Here is a 17,251-nt window from a genome sequence, read left to right on the forward strand (position 1 = left end):
CAATCACAATATTCAATTATACGCTGGAGTGTAACTAACCAACAACTTCCGTGATTTCGAGCGGCCACAATCTCCTGCTCATTGCTATATTCACTTATTGATATTTTTACAGTGATGTCCAGCAAGTTGGAGTACTTATGCCTGATGAGAAGACTGAACATTCACATATGTGTAAATCAGATTTCCATCGATGAAAAATTTTTCCGATTCAGCTAATACAATTAAAAACTGATGTACACAATTGTACCCAGCGGGTGTGAAAGGGCTAAAATGCCGCATCTAAAAAATTATTGCGTTTCAGATCGTGCCTTGAGCAGACACCATGAGACCCCTGCCGCTGCTGTTAGTGATTCCTGGCATTGCACTGTCTGCGAGGATCCTGGGCATCAACCCCTCGGCGTCCATCAGCCACCAGAAGCCGTTCCTCATCATCATGCGGGCTCTCGCAGAGAGGGGGCACCAGGTGACCGCCATCACCACCAACCCGATAGAGGTAAGCGTCCGGTGTATCACTCTCTGCCCAAACCCTACTCGACGTCTCTCTATGAACTCAGGCATATAATGAAGGGGCAATATGTAATAGCCGTTTATTCCTAAGAATTCAGGATGAACCCACTTGTTTTTCCATGAGAATATACGATAGCAGACGGGTGGTTATGCTTCCGTTTGCAACAACTCTCAGTTACCTGTTTTCTGGGACGGTTAATGCTGTTTGTGGATGACGCTGGAATTGTCGTCCTATCATGCACCATACGTGCTCGATATCAGGAACATCTGATGAATGAGCAGACCAAGGCAAGATGTCGACACACTGTACGACATGGGTTACAATAGCAGCACGTCGACGAGCGTTATCCTCTCGGAAAATACCCCCTGGAATGCTGTTAATGAATGGCAGCACAAGATGTCGAATCAACAGACTGACGTAGAAAACTGGGGTGGAGGTTCCTGGGGTAACCACGAGAGTGCTTCTGATGTCATAAGAATTCGCACCCCAGACCGTATCTCCAATCGCAGGTCCAATGTGTCTAGCAAGATGACAAGTCAGATGCAGGCGCTCACCTGGCCTCCTCCTAATCAACACACGGCCATCACTGGCATCGAGGCAGAACCAGGTTTCATCAGAAAGCACAACAGACCTCCACTCTGCCCTCCAACGAGCTGTCGCTTGACACCACTGTAGTCGCGTATGTTGGTGGTTTGGGGGCGGTGGAATACACCAACAGGGCGTCTGATTCGGAGCTGTTTTTGAAGTACGCGATTTGTAACAATTCGTTGTGTCACTGTGGTGTCAACTGCTGCTCGAATTTCTGCTGCAGACGAAGTACGATGCGCCACAGCCACACACCGAACACGATGGTCTTGCCTCTCGGTAGCGCCGCGTGGCTGTCCGGTGCCCGGTCTTCTTGCTTCCGTACCTTCCTGTGACCACCGCAGCCAGCAATCATGTACAGCGGCTACAATCCTGCCAAGTATTTCTGCAATATCGCTGAAGGAACATCCAGCTTCTCGAGCTACTAACGCCGCTCTTAAGCAACTGTGGCGAAATCTGAATAGACGTATAGTTTAGATTTAAGAACACGCCTACCAACTTCCGTTCGTCTCGCGCGATTCCTTCTTGGTGTTGGGATATTTTCCGTCAGTGTATTTACCATCTTCCTCCTATTCACTCTACTATTTCTTTTCCTTAAATCCAAATCTCTTCTTCCATATCAACCAACATTTTAGCAAGTAATTCACAACCTGTCAACCGAATCACGACTCATATGCAGTAGAGCGTCCTTAAGGCGCCGAAAAGCAATTGTGGAAACGGACATCTGCCAGCCAGACTTGCAGTACCATAGGCGATAGCGAAATGTTTACATGACCAGCCACAAGAGGAATCGGGGAAACAGTTTATGGAAAAAGCTATTTGGGTGCCTGAGTAAACTTGAAAAGTGTACACTCATGTGAGATCTTTTAAATGATTGCCGGCCGGTGTGGCCGTGCGGTTCTAGGCGCTTCAGTCTGGAACCGCGTGACCGCTACGGTCGCAGGTTCGAATCCTGCCTCGGGCATGGATGTGTGTGATGTCCTTAGGTTATTTAGGTTTAAGTAGTTCTAAGTTCTAGGGGACTGATGACCACAGATGCTAAGTCCCATAGTGCTCAGAGCCATTTGAACCATTTTTTAAAGTGATTTCTATGAATAGCAACCCGAACGCTTGGTGCATCAACAACCACGCTTTTATGGCGCCTTTAGGGATGTTATGGGACGGCGATGTTCTTGGGAGTCTGTGCTGTCGGAGGGCCCACTTGGGTATGCGAAGAAATTGCAGGCAAGCTCAATCAGAATGCCCAAAAAGGGTTTGACATCAGCTCCCTCCAAACACGACTAAAAAGAAATAAAGTGGTCGCTTCAATACATCACTCGGTATTCGATGAGAACTGAGCTGCCAGAACTGCGTCTAACCACTGCCTCCAAGTGTGAAATTACCTGTTTCTTTGCAGGATCCGCCAAAAAATTTGACTCAAATTGATATGCCATTTACATATCCGAGAGAAGGCCAATTGATGGACGTTAAGGAAATGATGCTGAATGTATTAAAATCTCCTCCAGAAAAACTAGCTGAGATGCTGCTTCCTTACAACGAAATGTTGTGAGATGCCCATTTCAACCATTCTGAATTAAATGAGCTACTGAGGTAAGTTTACCATCATTTACATGCAGTTAATTGTCCTCTGATACTTTCATCTTCTTCAATGTAAGATACTGTTAATGTTAGTTTTTGTAACAGCTCGTTTTTGATTTTATTTCTTGTTTCTATCCCTAAATCTTAGTGACATTAAAAAAAGCAGTAATTTCAAAATTAAGCTATTACTGTTACCAATAATGCAAATAATACTTCTGTTTTAAGGTAAAATAGTACGGACAGGAATTTTAACCAAAAGGTAGAAACCATGACCTAAACTAATTAAAGTAATTACTTCCATAAGGTGAGACAGCTAACAGGCCATCCCAGTTAGGGTCAGGAGTAAATATGTAGATGAACGGCTGACGCTAAGCTACATGGGAGTGTACCCAAATTTTCTGATGTACCCAAATAATTTTTGGCGTTTATAGCTCCTGAATTATGACATCAACGTCGATTTTTTAATGGCACAATATAATTTTTCTGTGCATTTGAAGGAGCCTTCGAAGAGCGCTTTTGCAGTATTAAATACATAGAACTTCATCAAATAGTAAGAGGTAACAGTCCCGCAAACCAATATCCCGTCTTCAGGAGAAAAGATTTTACAAACATATGTCCTGCTGTACCAAACGTATTCAGTAACTCAGTTAGTCAGTTAGTTAACTGTTCCATAGATCAAATTCACGATAAATGTTATGATGTGGAACGTGTCAACAGAGCTATCACAGAACACCTATGTACAAATTTTTTATGTTTGTATGGCTAAATACTTCCCCATGAACCATGGACCTCGCCGTTGTTGGGGAGGCTTGCGTGCCTCAGCCATACATATTTCCGTACCGTAGGTGCAACCACAACGGAGGGGTATCTGTTGGGGAGAGGCCAGACAAACGTATGGTTCCTAAAGAGGGGCAGCAGCCTTTTCAGTAGTTTCAGGGGCAACAGTCTGGATGATTGACTGATCTGGCCTTGTAACACTAACCAAAACGGCCTTGCTGTGCTGGTGCTGCGAACGGCTGAAACCAAGGGGAAACTACAGCCATATTGTTTCCCGAGGGCATGCAGCTTTACTCTATGGTTAAATGATGATGGCGTCCTCTTGGGTAAAATATTCCGGAGGTAAAATAGTCCCCCATTCGGATCTCCAGGCGGGGACTACTCAAGAGGACGTCGTTATCAGGAGAAAGAAAACTGGCATTCTGCGGACCGGAGCGTGGAATATCAGATCCCTTAATCGGGCAGGTAGGTTAGAAAACTTAAAAAGGGAAATGGATATGTTAAAGTTAGATATAGTGGGAATTAGTGAAGTCCGGTGGCAGGAGGAACAAGACTTTTGGTCAGGTGATTACAGGGTTATAAATACAAAATCAAATAGGGGTAATGCAGGAGTAGGTTTAATAATGAATAAAAAAAATAGGGGTGCGGGTAAGCTACTACAAACAGCATAGTGAACGTATTATTGTGGCTAAGATATACACGAAGCCCACACCTACTACAGTAGTACAAGTTTATATGCCAACTAGCTCTGCAGATGATGAAGAAATTGATGAAATGCATGATGAGATAAAAGAAATTATTCAGATAGTGAAGGGAGACGAAAATTTAATAGACATGGGTGACTGGAATTCGAGGGTAGGAAAAGGGAGAGAAGGAAACATAGTAGGTGAATACGGATTAGGGGTAAGAAATGAAAGAGGAAGCTGTCTGGTAGAGTTTTGCACAGAGCATAACTTAATCATAGCTAACACTTGGTTCAAGAATCATGAAAGAAGGTTGTATACATGGAAGAATCCTGGAGATACTAGAAGGTATCAGATAGATTATATAATGGCAAGACAGAGATTTAGGAACCAGGTTTTAAATTGTAAGACATTTCCAGGGGCAGATGTGGACTCTGACCACAATCTATTGGTTATGAACTGTAGATTAAAACTGAAGAAACTGCAAAAATGTGGGAATTTAAGGAGATGGGACCTGGATAAACTGACTAAACAAGAGGTTGTACAGAGTTTCGGGGAGAGCATAAGGGAACAATTGACAGGAATGGGGGAAAAAAATACAGTAGAAGAAGAATGGGTAGCTCTGAGGGATGAAGTAGTGAAGGCAGCAGAGGATAAAGTAGGTAAAAAGACGAGGGCTACTAGAAATCCTTGGGCAACAGAAGAAATATTGAATTTAATTGATGAAAGGAGAAAATATAAAAATGCGGTAAATGAAGCAGGCAAAAAGGGATACAAACGTCTCAAAAACAAGATCGACAGGAAGTGCAAAATGGCTAAGCGGGGATGGCTTGTGGACAAATGTAAGGATGTAGAGGCGCATATCACTAGGGGTAAGATAGATACTGCCTACAGGAAAATTAAAGAGACCAATGGAGAAAAGAGAACCACTTACATGAATATCAAGAGCTCAGATGGAAACCCAGTTCTAAGCAAAGAAGGGAAAGCAGAAAGGTGGAATGAGTATATAGAGGGTCTATACAAGGCGACGTTCTTGAGGACAATATCATAGAAATGGATGAGAATGTATATAAAGATGAAATAGGAGATATGATACTGCGTGAATAGTTTGACAGAGCACTGAAAGACGTGCGTCGAAACAAGGCCCCGGGAGTAGACAACATTCCATTAGAACTACTGACGGCCTTGGAAGAGCCATGCCTAACAAAACTCTACCATCTAGTGAGCAACATGTACAAGACAGGCGAAATACCCTCAGACTTCAAGAAGAATATAATAATTCCAATAACAAAGAAAGTAGGTGTTGACAGATGTGAAAATTACCGAACTGTCAGTTTATTAAGCCACGGCTGCAAAATACTAACACGAATTCCTTACAGACGAATGGAAAAACTGGTAGAAGCTGACCTCGGGGAAGATCAGTTTGGATTCCGTAGAAATGTTCGAAGACATGAGGCAATACTGACCCTACGACTTATCTTAGAAAATAGGTTAAGGAAAGGCACCTACGTTTCTAACATTCGTAGACTTAGACAAGGCTTTTGAAAATATTGACTAGTATACTCTCTTTCAAATTCTGAACGTGGCAGGGGTAAATACAGGGAGCGAAAGGCTATTTACAATTTGTGCAGAAACCAGATGGCAGTTATAAGAGTCGAGGGACATCAAAGGGAAGCAGCGGTTGGGAAGGGAGTGAGACAGGGATGTAGCCTATCCCCGATGTTATTCAATCTGTATATTGAGCAAGCAGTAAATGAAACAAAAGAAAAGTTTGGTGTAGGTATTAAAATCCATGGAGAAGAAATAAAAACTTTGAGGTTCGCCGATGACATTGTAATTCTGTCATAGACAGCAAAGGACTTGGAAGAGGAGTTGAACGGAATGGACAGTGTCTTGAAAGAAGGATATAAGATGAACATCAACAAAAGCAAAACGAGGATAATAGAATGTAGTCGAATTAAGTCGGGTGATGCTGAGGGAATTAGATTAGGAAATGAGACACTTAAAGTAGTAAAGGAGTTTTGCTATTTGGGGAGCAAAATAACTGATGATGGTCGAAGTAGAGAAGATATAACGTGTAGACTGGCAAATTCAAGGAAAGCGTTTCTGAAGAAGTGAAATTTGTTAACATCCAGTATAGATTTAAGTGTCAGGAAGTCGTTTCTGAAAGTATTTGTATGGAGTGTACCCATGTATGGAAGTGAAACGTGGACGATAAATAGTTTGGACAAGAAGAGAATAGAAGCTTTCGAAATGTGGTGCTACAGAAGAATGCTGAAGATTAGTTGTGTAGATCACGTAACTAATGAGGAGGTATTGAACAGAATTGGGGAGAAGAGTAGTTTGTGGCACAACTTGACAAGAAGAAGGGACCGGCTGGTAGGACATGTTCTGAGGCATCAAGGAATCACAAACTTAGCATTGGAGGGCAGCGTGGAGGGTAAAAATCGTAGAGGGAGACCAAGAGATGAATACACTAAGCAGATACAGAAGGATGTAGGATGCAGTATGCACTGGGAGATGAAGAAGCTTGCACAGAATAGGGTAGCATGGAGAGCTGCATCAAACCCGTCTCAGGACTGAAGACCTTAACAACAACAGCATGGCTAAATGCTGGCTGTTTACTGAGATTTTCGTTAAAAATAACTAATTATCTCTAGAACTATTTTAGTTTCATGGCAGTATGGTACAGCAACCAGTGACAAATGTTTTGAAGAGATAAACAGTCTCGGCAGCAAAACAGGCTTTTTTATTTTATATTTTGCCAATAACGTCTTTCACCTTGATTAAGGCATTTTCAGATTGGCTGACATAACAGTTGTTCATTGGCTGGCATAACAGTTGCTGCCCATGCAATCGTCTTAGCAAAGAAACACAAAAGTGGATAGGTGCCCTTGTCGAGTCTTGAGAGACTCCGCGCCTTATACTCTACAAGGCCACTGCGTGAAGTCTCTCAAAACTCGACAAGAGCACCTACGTATTTTAAATGTGACTTTCCGTGTACTCAACACTATTTTATATCAGGGTACTACGCAATGTTCTTAAAATGTTGACAACGGTGTTTGTCTGCCAAGACATTTGCATTAACGGCAACACATGTGTTTAACATCTTTTATGCCAGTCAATCTGAAAATGCCTTAAACAAGGCGAAACGCGTTATTGGCAAAAAATAAAATAATAAAGCCTGTTTTGCAGCCAAGACTGTTTATCTCCTCAAATAATTATCTCCATTCGAGAAATCCTGTATGATAGGAGGTGTTAAGGAGAAACATATTCAACCTACACTACTGCGGCGACTGGGGTGGTTACATTGTCAAATGCTTTAATAGTTGCATATTTCACGTCTCTCTGCGCTAAAGTTAGGTGTATTAGAGCGTAATGCAGATCATTTTTCTTTCTAGTTGGGGTTGTGTTGTTTGGGGGAGGAGACCAAACAGCGAGGTCATCAGTCTCATCGGATTCGGAAAGGGCGGAGAAGGAGGTGGGCCGTACCCTTTCAAAGTAACCATCCCGGCATTTGCCTGGAGCAATTTAGCGAAATCACGGAAAACGTAAATCAGGGTGGCCGGACGCGGGATTGAACCGTCTTCCTCCCGAATTCGAGTCCAGTGTGCTAACCATTCATTGCGCCACCATGCTCGGTTTTCCTTCAAGTGTTATACTTGTGAGTACCTCTATTACTCTCAAACTTACATGGATCGTGGAAAGCAAATTTTATAAGTGAAAAATGTACTATGAGGCTGTGGTCAATATTCCCAGCTGCTTAAACAGATACCTGCAAGACGAACGTTTGTGAACTCCACACACACAGTTTAAATTACTTACTTTTCTGCAATGAATACTTTTTGTCTAAGTTAGTAGTTAACCCAGAATTTATCAAGTAAAGCATCAATAAATGAAATACGCTAAATATGGCGTCTACAGGGTGTTTCACAACTCATGTTACACACTTATACAGGGTGCAGAGGGTACTTATTAAACCAAGTTTCACATATGAAACCATGTCCGAGAACGTCATCCAACGACGTACAGAGCGGTGCCTGTAAATGTATGTGTGTACAGGGTGATTCTGTGATGATGTTGTAAGAGGTCCATGCCTAAGGAATTTATTGCTAGCGCACTCGAGCAGATGTAATTTCGATGGATTGCTCACGCACTGCCTCCCTGCAGAAAAAATACTTATACCATTCACGTTCAGTGTAACCTCCCAACAGTTTACTTCCGTAATCTCGCAATAAAAATGTGACTAACCTATCAATAAAATTGTGGTTCACTTATAACCTTTCAATAATTGACTGAAAATTTATATTGGTAAATTTTGGACGTCAGCAGTGCTGCGTCATGGCCCTGAAAGATCATTCTGAATAAACTGAAAATTCTTACCTCGATGAAGTCGCCGGATAAAGTGTATTATCTGCTCCTGTAAGAAATTTTTTTGGGACAGCCCAGTGCAATGCTGGCCACTAGATTCGTCATGTATAAAAAGAAACAACTGATTTTTTTTACGATAATCGGGATAACCATGGATAGGAGAAATTAGTAAAATCTCTAAATTCAGATGAATGACTGTCAAAAGTTAATTTTATAAGAAAGATTATTATTAAAACATTTTTAAAAACATTTACTTGGGACTTGATATAACAATAGTACAAATTTAGTTGTAACAAACTACATATGCGCGCGGCCCGACGGGAGGCCCTAGCCACACGACATTTCCATTTATACCGCCATCGCTCCCCACGAACGGCCCCACCAACTCCATACACTCAACTGCTGGCTACTACTTAATCCTACTGCTGGAGCTACAACTACTACTGCTCTCTGGTCTGCGATTCTATTGTAGCTTACATATCCCCAGGCAGCGCGTGAGCAATCCATCGAAATTACATCTGCCCGAGTGCACTAGCAATAAATCCCTTAGTCATGGGCCTCCTATAATGTTACAAACTTTCGTAGATGATGGGGAAGGACAAACGTATCGATTTGAGGTAAGATTCCCTGTACCGGAAACTAACGAGTCGAAAGTTATGGGTGAAAACTGTTCTTATATCTCTGACGGTGGAATACATGTAGCGGTACTGTCGTTGCTAAGAATATAAGGTATGTAGCATTCAGAGGTGGTAGTATGGACCAAGACAAGAAAAAATGTCGAGGGTAAACATGCACTCTAAAATGTATACATGAAGAGCTATGAGCACTTATTCAACAGAGGAGATGCGTTTCACATTAGCGAAGATTAACTAGCAACGACAGTCCAGCTACACATATTCCACAGTATGAAGTATCAGAATGATTTTCGGTTGTAATTTTCGACTCGTTCTTTCCGAACCAGGGAGCATTGCCTCAGCTGATACATTTGTTCCTCTCAGTCATCCCTGAAAATTAGTAACATCAGGAACCACCCCGTACAGACGCCGGTGTCTGTAACTTTGACGCCCTGAAGCGTCGTTGGATGACGTTCCCGGACATGGCTTCCTATGTAAAATTTGGAATGAGAAGTCCCCTCTACAACCTCTAGAAGTGTGTAACATGGTTCGTGAAACACCTTGCATATCCCCAAAATTGGCAGTTATTCTTATGGCAGAAGCAGTCGAACCTAAACATTGTAGAACATCTGTTACATCTCTTTTCGAGTTTAAGTTTTCATCAGTATCCATGGCTAAGAACTTATATGCAATAATGTGTAGCTCATGTGGTTAACTGTGCCATTGAAGAACATCAGTTTGCACTCTGATGTCGTACAGATCGGACAACATTCTCGTGTAGGTATTCATACTTTCACAAGGTAGACGGCTACGACAGGCGACAAAGAGGACATGGTTTTCGTATGTGGTGAATGTCGCCAAACTGTTAGAGCAAAACTGCGGCAATATTTGAGAAGGTATCCTGATCGCGACAAGCCCTCATGAGCTGTCTTTGCAAACATTACAAGAAATTTCAAGGAACTGAAAGTGCGAAGAATAAAATACGCCAACGAGAAAGAACAGCAAATGGTGAAACAATTGCAACCAAAATTTTAGCAGCGTAAAGGCACAGTCCATGTCTTACTACGTGTCAGCTTGACTGTGCGAGTGCGATCAGCCAATCGAGTGTTCTGAGAATGATACATTCCAACGAATTCCAACCTTTCTCATTTCATTCCATCAAGAAGCTCATGGCAAAGACTTTCAGCCTCAGATACAGTTCTCCTGATGGTGTCTCTGAAGACTGCAAAGTACTGCGATATTTTTATGAAAGATTTTATTTGCAGATGAAGCATGGTTTAAAAACAATAGGCGAATCAGTAACCGCAATATGCACTAGTGGTTAGTTGAATATTGTTTCTGGCTGAGAGAAGTGGATAAACGATGACTTTGGTCTGTCAGTAGATGGTGCAACTTTTCAGGAATCAAATCAGTTTCCATTATTATTAATGGAACTCTAAAATAGCCACAAGTACACAATGTGTCCCAGGAGAAATGATCAGTATTCAAGAATATGACAGGAACGATCATTCAGAGCAAAAAGAAGTCTAATGAATGTGAGCTCTAAAATGCTTACCTTATGAGCTATGGTCACTTCTTCATATTCGATTCTAAGAAACGAATCTCATTTCCATATCTTTGGAGGAGTTAGTATGGACCGAACAAGAAATAATCGATTCCAAAGTGCTTACCTTAAAGCTCTGATCTCTTGTTCAAGTACTGAGCGAGGTGGCGCAGTGGTTAGGCACTGGACTCGCATTCGGGAGGACGACGGTTCAATCATGCGTCCGGCCATCCTGATTTAGGTTTTCCATGGTTTCCCTAAATCGCTCCAGGCAAATGCCGGGATGGTTCCTTTGAAAGGGCACAGCCGGCTTCCTTCCCCGACCTTTCCTAAACTGATGAGACCGATGACCTCACTGTCTGGACTCCTTCCCCAGAACAACCCCCCCCCCCCCCCCTAATCATCGTGATCAGTAGCAGAGATGTGTTTCACAGAAGTGAAGTTGAAAAAGTGCCCCTGGCTCTTGAGGTATGCATTTTAGAGTCCTTTTTGCTTCGAATGATCGTTCCTGTCATATCCATAACTATTCACAATTCCTCCTGGGACATCCTGTATTCAGTTCCTGACAGATATGCTCCAGCAGTTGTTGCAAGATATCCCAGTGAACATGAACCTATCCATGTGGAACTAATGTTGCAAATGTCCCACAGTAGTAGGACACCACCAGTATCAGGACAAATTGTTAGTGTGGGTTGGCTACATTCAGGGATAAGCATGCATTCAGGGGCAAAACTATTGTTCTCTTTTGATTGACAGGTCCTAAACCTATTGCTCTGCTAAGAGGACTGTGACCCCTGGGGATAATCCTTTCTTTTAATTTTCAGTTCCTTCCCCCACCTATTCCCCTCCCCCTCCTCCTCCCCTAACCATTCCCCTCCTCCTCTCCCATCCCTCTAGGAACACCTATCGCCGATACAACCACACTTTTGATATCAATTTGATTGACTAATTGATGAAATCGATCAGTTAATTAAACACCAATCCTGCTTCTGAGGAAAACCCCACCTGGAAATTGGCAGGAAAAAACTCTGTTGATTGGCCACTTTGAGGGAAATCGATTATATTGTATGGAATTTTCTTTAAATAATTTAGAAAATGTGCAAAATATTGTTCATTTAAACAATCTATGGAATGCAACAATGTGAATGAAATATAGTTTATTTATTTATTTAAAGAATTTGGTGGGAAATCGATTGTATTGTACGGAATATTGTTTAAGAAAATTTAGACAATGTGTGGAATAGTGTTTATATAAACAATTTATGAGATATGAGGCCAAGTATCGAATATAGATTATTTATTTGTACAAAGAATTTGGTGTAAAATCGATTGCAGTATATGGAATATTGTTTAAACAACGTATACAACTGTATAATATCGTTTATTTAAGCAATTTACAGGATAGAAGGTGACATATGGAATATTTAAACAATTGTGAAGCTTTTGCATTCGGATCGCGTAAGGAAACACGTATTTACATTGTCACAGACCCCTTAAACATATCTGAAAAACTTTCTTGCGTCTCGCCGCACACGCAGGATGCCTGGAGTCAGGACGCACTGGATGGATTTTGGAAACGTCAGCAAGCTCGCCACACCACTATCAGCTGTTGGCTGCCATCTCAAGTGGCGTGTGTGCGTGAACCAACCTGTCGAATACAAGCGCAAATGAGAGATGCCTTCCTTCCAAAGCAAAAACCTGATTGGAAATCAACCCTGAAACACTATTGAAGTTAATAAATAATTAATTTCTGATCATATGATCGTGATGTAGGGAAATAAGGCGGACATGGTAGCTATTTCACACACATACAAATTAAATAATTAATTTCTGATCATATGATCGTGATGTAGGGAAATAAGGCGGACATGGTAGCTATTTCACACACATACAAATTGATTATGTCACAAAAGTAGTAGCAGGATGACTCAAAATATACTGTACAAAAAAGATCGTTCCATACACACACACACACAGTGAGAGAGACAGAGAGAGAGAGAGAGAGAGAGAGAGAGAGAGAGAGAGAGAGGAGCTGTAGTTTGCTTTGCAGGTGATGTATGAATTAGCATTAGATATTTAATTCCGCCATGGGCTCACGTCCGCCTGCTTATCTGAGTGTTAACTTGCTTGCCTCTTATGCAGCGGGACTAGGTTCGATTCCCAGCCAGGTTGGAGATTTTCTCCGCTCGTGGACTGGGTTTGGGCTGTTATCGTCCTCATTTCATCCTCATCACTGGCACGCAACTCGCCCAATGTGGCGTCGACTGAAATAAGACTTGCGCTCAGCAGCTGAACTGCACTGGATGGCGCTTCCTGGCCAACAATGCCATATGCTCATTTCATTTCCCTACATCGGGATCATGTGACTGGAAATTAACCATTTATTACTTTCAGCAGTATTTCAGGATCATTTCCCAATCAGGTATTTGCTTTGGAAGGAAGACGTCTCCCATGTGAACTGGTATCCAGTAGGTTGGTTCACGCATACAGACCTCTTGAGATGGCAGTCGACAGCTGAAAACAGTGCAGCAAGCTCGCTGGCATTTCCAAAATCCCTTCGATGCATCCTGACTCTGGGCAGTCTGCACGTGTGGTGAGATGTGAGAAAGTTTTCAAATATGTTTAAGCAGTCTGTGACAGTGTAAATACGTTTCCTTATGTGATCAGAATGCAGAAGCATCGCAATTGTTTAAATATTCCACATGTCACCTTCTATCCTTTGTTTAAATAAACAATGTTCCATACATTGTCTAAATTGTTTAAACAATATTCCATACTATGCAATCGTTCCCCACCAAATTCTTTAAATAAATAAACTATATTTCGTACACAGTTTTGTATTCCATAGTTGTTTAAATAAAGAATGATCCACACATTCTCTGAATTATTTAAACAATATTCCATACACTGCAATAGATTTCCCTCAAATGGGCAATCAGCAGAGTCTTTTTCCTACTAATTCCTTGGGGGATGGGGAGGGAAGTGAATGGCTGTTTTCCCAGAGGGAGGGAGTGGTGTTTAATTAATTGATCAATTTAATTAATTAGTCAATGAAATTCATATCAGAGGTGTGGTTGTATCGGCGAGCGGATTTGCCGGAAGGCAGGGGGAGGAGGTGGGAGAGGGGGAGGAGGAGTGGGAGAGCAATAGGTGGGGGAACAATAGGTTAAGGACAAGTCAATCAGAAGGAAGGATTATCCCCAAGGGGGACCTGTTAATCAAAAGACAGCCGGCCACGGTGGTCTAGCGGTTCTAGGCGCTCAGTCCGGAACCGCGTGACTGCTACGGTCACAGGTTCGAATCCTGCCTCGGGCATGGATGTGTGTGATGTCCTTAGGTTAGTTAGGTTTAAGTAGTTCTAAGTTTTAGGGGACTGATGACCTCAGATGTTAAGTCCCATAGTGCTCAGAGCCATTTGAACCATTTGAACCATCAAAAGACAACAATAGGTTTGCCCCTGAATGTAAGCTTGTCCCTGAATGTAGCGAACCCACACTACCAAATTGTCCTGATGCCGGTGTTGCACTACTACCTCCCAACCATTAGTGTGGTTGATTACATTTGGAGATCGCTAGATCAGTCATTTGGCAAATACAAATTAACCTGAACACTCACTAGGTTTACCATCTGTGGACTATTATCTGTGAAGAAAATTAAAGCGAGAGGTCCACAGAGTATCTCGGACGAATACCGAATTCACGAATTGCGTGTACCGTGGGACTGTACTGCAATAACTCCAGATGAAATTTAAAGTGCAGTATTGTCTATCTGGACTACCTTTATAACAAGTGTCAACGCTGAAGGTCAATATTTTGGAGATGTGGCAGTCATTAGAATAATTTCACAGATCGTACCTGACTCAAGTGTTTGTTAATATTTGATGCCGTAGGGATATCTTCTCCCGACAGCTGAACAGCGGTTTGCGGCGTTATTATGCTGCTGCTATTTTGTCAATTTTCACAAATTTTGTGCCATTGAAGTCTTCTTCTAAGGCTCTTTCCAAATCTTCGGTGAAAGTAGATAGCTCCATTAAATAAAAACATAGTCGAAGTCATAATTCTGATGCTACAAATGTTAAAAATTACTTGCGTGCATCACCAAAATTGGTCCAGTGTCCGGTGTAACTTCCTGAAAATCGCTCGTTGATGTATTTACTTGTTCTGAATATATTTTAGGTGGTGTAACTTCGCTGCCTTACACTGAAACCATCATAGTTTCTATTACTCCATATTTTATTCAAAGTATAGTCGTAATTTATAGTTTATGCACTAGTTAATTACAGTTATAAGATCTCCAATGGTACGCCACATACAAAATAAATACAAACATCCTGTTTTATACCCGATATGACAATACAAGATTGCTGAGAACAGCGAATTGGTACCAAATGAAATCTAAATTTTGCGAGGATTTAGTAAACTAGGGCTAAAAAAAACAAAGAAAATTACAGAAGAGGCTCAGAAAGCAAAACTACTCACACTTGCACCGCGCTAACTTCACCACTTATTAACTATCTGTCTCGAAAGTCACCTCGATTTATTCCCTTTCGGCCAAGTTTTATGCCCCAAAACTAGCAGACTACAGTTTACGATTGTTTCTTGGTTTTAGTTTCTGTCGCATGTACTCAACCGTCAGTGAAGTGCAATGTTCTAAAAACCGAGGATCTGTGTGTGAAATGTAGCAGGATGAAAAAGTCGTGAGTCACCACAGTAATTTAACATTGTTTAATAGCAGTAACGTAAGACATGAGTACTGTTTATGATCTTGACAAATGGGTTTGTAAGACAAATGAAAATGTTACAGTGACCACTGAGGACGCTTTGAAATAGAGTGAAACGCATATGACCTAACTAAGACTTAATTACAGTCGCGAAATCCGGAATATGATTCATGTTGCTTGTATAACTGGAAATGCAAAAAATGGAGGCTTAAAATAAAACAAAAAACTTCGATACTATTTTAACGTCCCCACCAGTTTAATTTTCCGACAGAAAACTAGCTAACTGCTCACAACGCTAGTGTCAGATGATGTAGCTCCATCTTCAGCTACAACTACAAGTGGTGTATCGCGAAGACGTTATGTCCAAAAGACGATCAGAGAATGATTCATACCATCATCAACGTCATTGTAGCTGCTGGGACAGTGCTTAGTTTCGGCGATTTCCTGCTGTTATTAGACTCCTCCTCAACAGGCGTTATATTGACTTTCCTCGCTGTTTGTCAGCTTCTGTAGTATGGTTGGAGTACGCGCGATCATGAAGGAATCAGCCAACTATCCAAATGGGACGGAAATTGGTAGATGTCCATCTCTGGCCCTTATGCAAGTGGTTATTCGGCTTGGTATTGATTGACAGAGTTGTTGGATGTCCTCTTGAGGGATACCATGCGAAATTCTGTACAATTAGAATGTTAAATCGTCAAAATCCCTAGCTGATTGCAGGACCTTTGCCATGATTCTCCAAATGGTCTCAACTGGGGAGAAATCTGGCGACCTTGCTGACCAAGACAGGTAGAGATCCGGCGACATTGCTGTCCAAGGCAGGTTTCAGCAAGCATGAAGACAAGCAGTAGAAACTCTCACCTTGTGCAGGCAGGCACTGCCTTGCGAAAATGCAAGCCCAAGATGGCTTGCCATGAAGGGCAACATAACGAGGCGTAGAATATAATCGATGTACCACTGTTCTATAAAGGTGCACCGGATGACAACAGCAGAGGTCCTGCTATGAAGTAAAATGGCACTCCTGGTTTTCGGCCGTGTGGGAGGCGGCAGTCAGGTTCGTACCCCACTGCTGTTGGGGCGTCTCCAGACATCTCTTCGCTGGTCATTGGAGCTCTGTTCGAAGTGGACAATTCTACTCCAGTGAGTGAGATTCCAGGCCAAAGACGCATCTGCAGACGCACCAGACAGAGGTGGGATATCAAGCTGACTGTCGCCCCCCATATGGCCGACAACCAGGAATGATGGTCTGGGTTGCCATTTTATTCCATAGCAAGAACCCTTTGGTTGGCATCCGTGACACTCTTAGAACACAGCGCCAGCCGACGATACTGTACACTCCGTTTTGTTACCCTTTATGGCAAGCCATCCTGGGTTCACATTTCAGCAAGATAATCCCCCCCCCCCCCCCCACAAACATACACGCACGGTGAGAGGTTATACTGCTTGTCATCATGCTTGCCAAATCTTACCTTCTACAGGGAGGTCGACGGATCTCTCCCCAATTGAGCATTATGGGCAGGGCTCTCCAACCAGCTCGGGATTTTGACGCTCTAACGCGCCAATTAGACATAATTCGGCATGATATCTCTCAGGAGGACATCCAGCAACTCTATCAATCAACATCAAGCGTAATAACTGCTTGCATAAGGGCCAAAGGTGAAGGTGAACAGTACGTAGAATTTGTAGCATACTTCTAGTTTCCTCACTCAGTGCTGTTTCTGACATTTTATAAGTAAGATTGCGCAGAATAGTTGGTGTCGATGTTCGAGTGCCTGCCAGTCAGTGTTTCTCTGTATTACCATGGTGCTCTCGTATCGATCAAACAGATGTGTGACAATTCGCGCTATACTTCTTTGTGTACGTCCTATACCC

General features: G+C 42.3%; 1 protein-coding gene across 1 annotated transcript in view; it reads left to right on the forward strand.

Annotated features, from left to right (window-relative positions):
• Positions 1–322: 322 nt before the first annotated feature.
• LOC124606393 (UDP-glucosyltransferase 2-like) overlaps positions 323–17,251 on the forward strand; it is a 44,898-nt gene continuing 27,969 nt past the window's right edge. The window contains exons 1-2 of the mRNA XM_047138374.1: positions 323–493; positions 2,490–2,638. Of these exons, the coding sequence (XP_046994330.1) occupies positions 323–493; positions 2,490–2,638 (320 nt within the window). The remainder of the gene's footprint in view (positions 494–2,489; positions 2,639–17,251) is intronic.

Source organism: Schistocerca americana, chromosome 3 (assembly GCF_021461395.2).
Source record: "Schistocerca americana isolate TAMUIC-IGC-003095 chromosome 3, iqSchAmer2.1, whole genome shotgun sequence".
NCBI lineage: Eukaryota > Metazoa > Arthropoda > Insecta > Orthoptera > Acrididae > Schistocerca > Schistocerca americana.